Source organism: Nicotiana tabacum, chromosome 12, assembly GCF_000715075.1.
Source record: "Nicotiana tabacum cultivar K326 chromosome 12, ASM71507v2, whole genome shotgun sequence".
Lineage (NCBI taxonomy): Eukaryota > Viridiplantae > Streptophyta > Magnoliopsida > Solanales > Solanaceae > Nicotiana > Nicotiana tabacum.
Window position 1 is genome coordinate 46,398,929 of NC_134091.1, and position 8,621 is coordinate 46,407,549.

The 8,621-nt window shown below is 33.5% G+C and overlaps 1 protein-coding gene across 1 annotated transcript; it reads right to left on the reverse strand.

Annotated features, from left to right (window-relative positions):
* Nucleotides 1-441: 441 nt before the first annotated feature.
* On the reverse strand, nucleotides 442-7,366 carry LOC107783714 (protein neprosin). Its single transcript, XM_016604731.2, has 7 exons — nucleotides 7,256-7,366; nucleotides 7,057-7,143; nucleotides 6,680-6,877; nucleotides 6,273-6,446; nucleotides 2,766-2,819; nucleotides 2,514-2,663; nucleotides 442-946 (listed from the first exon to the last, which is right to left on the reverse strand). The coding sequence occupies exons 1-7, from the start codon at nucleotides 7,364-7,366 to the stop codon at nucleotides 557-559; spliced, it is 1,164 nt and encodes a 387-aa protein (XP_016460217.1). The 3' UTR covers nucleotides 442-556.
* Between the last annotated feature and the right edge of the window lie 1,255 nt (nucleotides 7,367-8,621).

Below are 8,621 nucleotides of genomic sequence, written 5' to 3' on the forward strand. Positions count from 1 at the left end.
AAAGTAATTATACAATTAACGACGGGAATATTAGTCGTTAAAGCACTCGAATTGACTTACTTATTGTCATTAAAGACTTAGGACCGGATAACATATTAGCGAGGCGAAAATCCTGTCGCCAAAAAGTATGTATAACGACCGAAAATTATGTCGTCACTAAAGAATCTTTAACGATTGGAATGTAAACCGGTCGTTAACTTTTAACGTCGGGATTTTTAACGACCGGTGACGACAGAATATTTTCCGGTTGTTATCAACTTATAACGACCAGAATTGGACGTTTAATGACCAAATTTTCCCTCGCTAAAGGCCCAATTTCTTGTAGTGCGTAATCCTGATATCTTTATAGTGAGTAGTTGCATTGGTTGTCTAGTTAATTCGAGACCTTCTTGGAAGTTCAATTTTCTTTACCCTCCCTCAAATTACTTTAGAAAACAGAGCTGAAATAAAGCCTTTTTTTTAATTCAAGCAAAAATAGAAGTGCAACAGAGAGGACATTGCTAGGTACTGATGTTTTTCTTTTATCCTTTTGCCCCTTTTTCTAGTACTGACAAAATTAACTATGTTCTCCTCCACCTGCACCTCCAAATAAGAAGTTATAGTCCCAGTAGCCATCATTGTCATTATGTTGATTTCCTTCATAAAAACACCTTGATTCTTGAGTTTGAACCTTGGAATCATCTGGTGGAACTTGTTGTCTGTTGCCATCTACTTCTATGTCATACAAGACTTTGCGCATATAACAAGTTAGCTGCCAATGCCCTTCCTCAAATTGACCATTTCCCATGGCAGGGCTAAGATCTTGACCTGCTGGTGTGTACACCTGCCCTCCGTATCGTACTGTGTCCGCTCCCTTTGCACTCAAACTGTCGAATATTTCATATGGCCACATTCCTATCTCCTCCTCCAACATCGGCATTACAAGATGATAATCCAAATATTGTGTCTGAGAAAATCATAATACCGTTAATTAGCATAATCCAGTGCGCAACCTCCTTATCTAAAAGTTTATAAATGATACAAAGATTAAAAAGCTCTTTGATCATAAATACGATATTATGAAATCATATTGTTTGAGTTGTTATCCTTTTACAAATAACTGAGTGGAATAAATTCAAACATATGACAAACATAGCATAGGAATTCAATTATAGAGAACAGCTGAAATTAGAGTCACTTTAATATTTTAAGAAAAATTATTTGCACCTATAACGACTAAGAATTTGAGTTTTGGAAAAGAAATGTTATGTAAACAATAAAAGAGATCCAGGAAAGACAGAGATAAGTTTGTGAAATCATGTTATGAATAGTACCTTTTTTCTTCTTCTTTTTTCGGTTGGTGGGTGGGGGTGTGAGAAATGTTAGCTAAATAATTAAGATGAAAATATTGGCAACATTAAGTAGTACTGTACATACTCATCTAAAATTTCATGAATGATGTCATAAAACGATATTGTTGCAATGTCGAACTATAGTTTTGCTGTCCGTTGAGATCATTTATTTGGTTTCCTTAACTTTTTCTCAAAAACAGATGTCTTCTTTACAATTGGCAGCATATGACGGCAGGAATTGAATTCTTGAGGGAAAAAATGAAATTAAACTTGCATTAATACCTAACATATAGTATTTCCACTATATAAACTCATAACGACAGAGCAAAAAAGAAGACAAATCTTAAAAGCTAGATGTTAAAGAAACCCAACATGCATATAGGAGGAACAAAAAGATTCAGAAAGTTATTTTAGAAAATATGTCTTTAGCTCTCCAAAGACCATATTTATATAGGCGTTGCACCAACGGCTAGATAACGGTTAGTTTGACTCTGTTAAATATAAAATAATTTACTAAATAATAAGTAGATGTAAATAACACTTCAAAGAGAAAAGATTTTCCAAACCAAGATAGACATTACCTTTCGAGATACCACTAGTTTTTCCAATAATTTACTCTCTCCGATCACTTTTACTTGGCATGTATACTAAAAATAGATGTTCACTGGACACTTTACGCATATCAAGAGAAGACAACAAATTTTTTCCTGTTTTACCCACAGTATTTATTACCATTTCAAATCATTTTCTCAAATCCAATAAAATATGCATCAATTAATATGAGTAACATGGTAAATTATGCACTTCATTTATTATTTCTTAAGGGGCGTGAAAAGCCAAAATGTGCCAAATAAAAGTGACCGGAGGGAGTATTTATTATTCCTAAATTGTTCAAAATAACACATTTCTCATTTAGTTCATCTCATTAGTTTCTTTTTTATTTTGTTTAACGAGAACGTGAAGCCACTCTGTTTTCCTTTCTTTCTTTTTTTTACTTGTGGGGTGGGGGTTGGGGGAGGGGGGAACTTGTTGTATATTCCAATATTAACACATTAGCAAGACTTTGTAAAAAAGCATTTTTATGAAAAATATAAAAAAGAAAAGAACATTTTACATAAAAGATGGAGTCTATAGTAAGAATAAATAATGCAATAATAGAAAGTGTATGGTATAACATAATACCTGATAGACACTGAGAAGTACTTCTTCTTTGGAATTAGTTTGTATGTCGGAGATCCTTGGAAAAACATAATCTATAGGTATTACGCTACTTAATTGAATAAATCCAGGACAGTGAGTGTTGTAACAGCCAGTTTTGTGATAGCCATCCGCCTATTTCAAGTATTAGTTAGTTATTTTGTTTTTTCGAAATTCTGTGGTTATAAATTATTTCTCAATCAAGTAATGAATTAAATAAATAAAAACTATACTTACTGTCCACTTGGTATACAAATGAGTTCGGTTGTCACCGTTCATTTTTGGATGCACCTGAAAAAATGAACGTAAAGACGACATACTTAACTATAATCTTTTGAGAAAAATAGGATAAGAAATGGGCAGATGACTGAAATATTGCTTTCATTTTGAAGTGAACTACCACGAATCTCGCAAACTGCAGCGGATTTGTTGGACAAAATATGTTAGAGTAGATTTCTTTCTTAAACTATTAGTACTCCTTTTGCTTCAGATCATGTTACATGCACTAGTTTAATTTGATACGAAATAATGATTTTTGAATTTATGGTCTTAATCATGTTTTAATATTCTGACAAACTCATAATTTTGTGAAGAACCTCCAACGTGAGCTACTATCTTGCGCCTTTGCCGGAACCCAAAAAATCTGTGAAGAATGAATTGTTGAGGTAGTTCCACTTTGAGTCGTATTGGAAGTGTTCTGGGATGTCCTATTAATTTACGCTAATGAATGTACCACAAATATTGATAGGATTTCTTATGCTAGAATACGAGTGGAGATGGATGTCACATGTGAGTTGCCTATCACTGTGAAATATGATTGGAAGCCTGTGTATTGTGCTAAGTGTCTGCAAATAGGGTATGCATGTCAAACTATCTCAGAGGAAGCAGGTTCAAATTAAACAAAGAGGACTAAGGCAATATGGGTAAAAGGCCTAGTGGATAAAATAGTGACTCAAGACCAGAATCTGAGTCAGTTAACTGACAAAGTGCAGGCTCAGAAATCCAATGATGCAACTGCCAATTCAAGGCACATCCATGAAAAAATGATACACGTGATGTGGCTAATATATTCAATCCTCTAACAGGAGAACTAAACAAGGAACTGTGACTTACTAGTGGAGTTAAAGAGATGGGCATATTAGCAAAGAGGATGTGAGGAGTCCACAAGTTACAATTTTATCAACATGAAATGTGAGGGGGCACTGGTTAACTCTGCTTGGATCCAAAACTGAAACAATGTGGAAGTGCTAGCCTTGGACCCTATGTTCTCGGACCACTATCCTTTGTGTATCTCACTGGTGACAGGATTGGGAAGGTAGCTAGGCCTTTTAAGTTCTTAAACTGCTTGGCTAAGCATTCAGATTTCCTGCCTATGGTAAAGGATGCTTGGAAAAAACATGTACACTCTGCTCCTATGGCTAAGGCGTGGAGGAAGTTAAAATTGGTGAGAGAGTTAAAGAAGCTAAATAGAACGGAATTCCTAAGATAGCTAATAAAGTTAAGGATGTGCAAGGAAAGTTTGTAGCATTGCAGAGTAAAATAAGGCAGGTGAATGATTATAGTAACTTGTTTGAAGAGGAAAAATACTTAAAGATGGAGCTGAAAAAATGGAGTCTAATTGAAGAAAGTGTGGCTAAATAAAAAGCCATGATTCTGTTTTTGCAATTAGGGGAGTCAAACACATTTTTTTCCATGCTTGCCTGAAGAATAGATCTGCACAAAATCAAATCAGAAACTTTGCTACCACTGAGGGTGTAATACTACAGAACTCTGCAGATATTGAAAAAGAAATCATTGAATTTTATAAGAACCTTTTGGGTTCAGCAGCTAGTTAATTGCCTTGTATTAGTGATGAAATTATGCAAAGAGGTAATGTGTTAAGCGGAAAACAACTGAATCTAATTGCACCAGTCACAAAGATAGAGGTGGGGGAGGCACTACAGGGTATTGATGACCAAACGGCTCCAGGGTATGATAGGTACAATGCCCTCTTTTTCAAGAAAATCAGAATATTGTAGGAGATGATGTAACTGAGGCAGTTATGAAATTCTTCAATATTGCAACAATATCCAAACCAATCAACTGCACCTTTGTAAATTTAATTCCCAAGGTCAAGCATCTTGCTTCCATTAAAGAATACAAGCCAATTTCTTATTGTAATGTCATATATAAGATCATATCTAAAATCATTATTAGTAGACTTGGTGAAGTTATTAGTGGACTCACTGATGGCAGTCAAGCTGCCTTTGTGCCTGGTAGACTTATGTCTGATAATATCATTCTTAGCCATGAGCTTATTAAATGTCATAACATAAAGGGTATTTCTCCTAGATGTATGTTGAAAGTTGATTTACAAAAGGCTTATGATTCACTAGAATGAGTGTATTTGGAAGAAATCCTAGTCGGCCTTCATTTCCCTGACATGTTTGTTAAATAGATCATGTGTTGTATCACTTCTATATCCTATTCTATTGCAATCAGTAAGGTTCCTACTCCTCCAGTTGCTACTAGGAAAAGTTTGAGAGAAGGTGACCTCATATCACCTTTTCTCTTTGTTTTAGCGATGGATCATCTAAACAGATTATTGAAGACTTTGAAGAATGAACCAAGCTTCAAATATCACCCAAAATGTGCAAAGACGAAAATCATCCAGCTGAGTTTTGCAGATGACCTGCTTTTATTAAGCAGGGGAGACCTTAAATCAGTCCAGTTGTTTTTCAAGCTTTAGGGCTACATGCTAATGTACAGAAATGCTCCATTTATTTCTGAGGGGGTTAATCACGGAGTACATGAGCAAATTCAGACCATACTTGGGATAAACATAGGTGATCTACCCATAAGGTACTTGAGAGTGCCAACCACTACTGGAGAAGATGCTTGGTAGAGTTACATCATAGACTTCAAGATTCCTATCCTATGTTGGTAGGATACAACTATTGAAATCTGTATTATTCTCAATACAGATATATTGGTCACAGCTCTTCATCTTGCTAAAGAAAATTGCCTCACTTATTGAAAGATTATGTAGAACCTTCTAATGGATAGGGGGAACTGATATCACAAAGGCATTGTTTGGGTGGGATAAGATATGTGTACCTAAGGCTTTAGGGGGTCTAAATTTATTGAATTTACACATCTTGAACAAGGCTGCCCTGCCTTGTGTAAACTTCTATAGAGCCCAAGTAAAAAGAAGGATACTCTTTGGAACAATGGATTCATATATATTATAGGAGAGATGGGTAGTTTGGAATGCATATCCTAAGCAGGCATGCATGTTGGATAATCCAAAAAGGTGTTCAAGGCAAAGTAGTATATAGAGGAGATGGGAATGACTGAGAAAGATCTGCAATCTTTACACACATTCTCTGTAAAGAAAATGTACTTGAAGTTACTTGGAGACTATCCCAAAATGCCATGGAGAAGGATGATTTGCAATAATCCAGGGGCCTCTAAATGGTTATTCATGCTTCCTCTAGTATGACCAGAAAATGTTTTCCCATTTTCAACTGTTTGGTTGCACAAAATAGTTTAGAAATTTTTTTCTGCACCACCCATCCCCACCCCGCAAAAACAAACTAATAAAAATATAATGTGACATAAATAAAACTGATGGAGTATTTGATAATGAACCCGAAAAGCATAATAACATAAAAGATTCAATGTGAGCAGGAAACTATCAAAAACTTACTATAGATGATTGAGTAGTTTCTTTCTCTAATGCAAAGTACAAGATTTGAAACTTACAATCCACCCGACTTGAATATGCTCGAACTTTTGTCCTGCCCCGGTTTCAAGAGACATGGATGCAGCACTGTATTGACCAGTTCCTCTTACTTGAGGATTGTATAAACATAGAAAAGCTGACACCCCAAAAAACCTTTCTATTGGTGGAGACGCTTGTATGTAAATTCCTGCAAACTAAATACAATGTTTTTATTTATCTGTCAATAAATTATGCAATTTTAAATCCAAAGAATCTCATATAATTCTCACTTAAATTAGCTATGTTAATATGCAAATCCTTTAAATTTTCATAGTCTCAATTCGAGCAAGTCATTTTTTTTTCTTTTAATTTTTATTGTTTCAAAGGATTTAATAATTATTTTATATAGGATAACATCAAGGAAAGTTTTTTCTAAATCAAGGCTTACATCAATCCAATTGTTTCCCGAGTATTCATTGGACAAGCTTAAGGAGGCATCTCTTGCATTTTGGAGTTGTTTCTTTTTCATTCTGCGTATAGGCACAGTTCCAATCGGACATCCTTCCTTATTCAACCAATATTCCTCTGCCTTGAAACCGCCCGATTTTCCTTTCTTTTGTCTTTCAAGCTCCTTCACTATGATCATCTGTTTTGCATATTGTACTAAACAAAATCAAAATCGAAATATGAATTTTTTCGAGGAATATATCCCTATTAGTGCCAATACTTTTGTCACATTTCACAACCGAAAAATAAATTAAAAGACGTAAGAAGATATGATAAAGCGGTCCATTCTTTGAAAAGATGCTATACCAAAACTTATACCTTAATTCTTTTTGAGTCCAAAGTTGGATGCAGAAGAGTTGGTTGCTTGTAGATGTCTACGCAATCATAAAAGTGTCCATGAATAGTCTACAAAAGATCAATTTCATCACATAAACAGAAAAATAGGCCTTTCACTGCATTTACAATTTTATAATTTTGAGAAGTCCAAACATATATACCAAACCTATAGAAATCATACCGCAATTGTAACGTTTGATCTTCTGCCAGACTCGTAGCTCTCGATCACATTAGAAAGAATGGTAATCGAAACTAAAAGAGAAAAGCAAATTGTTGTCACTCTAACAGCCATTGGTGTAATGCATTTGATTTGTTTCTGGAAGTATTTGCAGTACAAAAATTTGGATTCAATATAGAAAGTGGTTAAATTTTGATTCAATGTTAGAAAGTGGTTTAAAAAAATATTCCAAATAATCCCGATCTCTAAATTAAGATTGGATATCAATTCCATTCAATACTAACTCTTCCTAATTAGGACGTTGCATTTCCTACTTTGGACTATTCACATATATTCTTTTCATATATGCCTCTTAAACATGTTCATTCCATATTATCAAAACTCTCCTATTTGCTGAATCAATTATTCTGAAAAATAGAAAATTGCGATGACATAATGGAATTGAAATAGTTTATTTCAAATGACCGAAAATAATCTTTTACTAAATTTGTCAATTATTTTAATTCATGTTATGTGAAAAGATTATCTATTAAGATAAAATTTTATAAATGTTTATTTAAAGGAGAAGACTTTTTTTCTTTCACCGAAACCAGTCTTCTATTAATTTATTAAGGGCATGATATCAAAGGAACGTACATCATTATTTACAAGTTACAACCCAACTAGAAAACATACTTTTCCAAGAGAAATCATTTACCAAACAAACAGAGACCATCGCTAAGTTATGAGCAAGAGAATATATATATATATATAGAGAGAGTCAACCCTCTCTATAACAGTTTCGTTTGCTCTGATATTTTTTGATTTTTATAGTGAATGACTGTTATACACCTATAACAACATTTGACGTTTAATATTTTTTGGTTGTTATAGATAAAACTTATCGAAAAATCAATTATTTTTCCCTTTTTAATGTTACATACAAAAGATATGAAAATTATTCAAATTTAAAATCTCAAAAGATATGCATATTTTACTAGTTAAATATTGAATAAAGCTAATACACTGTTAATAAATTCATAACTAAACTTATACAAATTTAAACTATAAGACATACATTTTAAAGCTACCTAGATAAAATAAATTCTTTCAAGAATATGGAAGAACTTTATAATTGTAGCTTATTTCGTAGATTTCATTCTCTTACTAGCGATATAACGCTTGAATTGGAGAAGATTCGTGTCCAAATTTTCAGCAAAAAGGTATCCAATAACTTTCCTTTGAAAACAATCTAAGAACTTAATAGTTAAATTTTCTATCTAAATCTTTTTTGAAATTTGTCCAATGAAAATGATATCATGTGCAAATCTTCAAATATTATATCTCGATAGAAACTTTGTTTAATGAAAAAGATTGTGTGCATATTTTT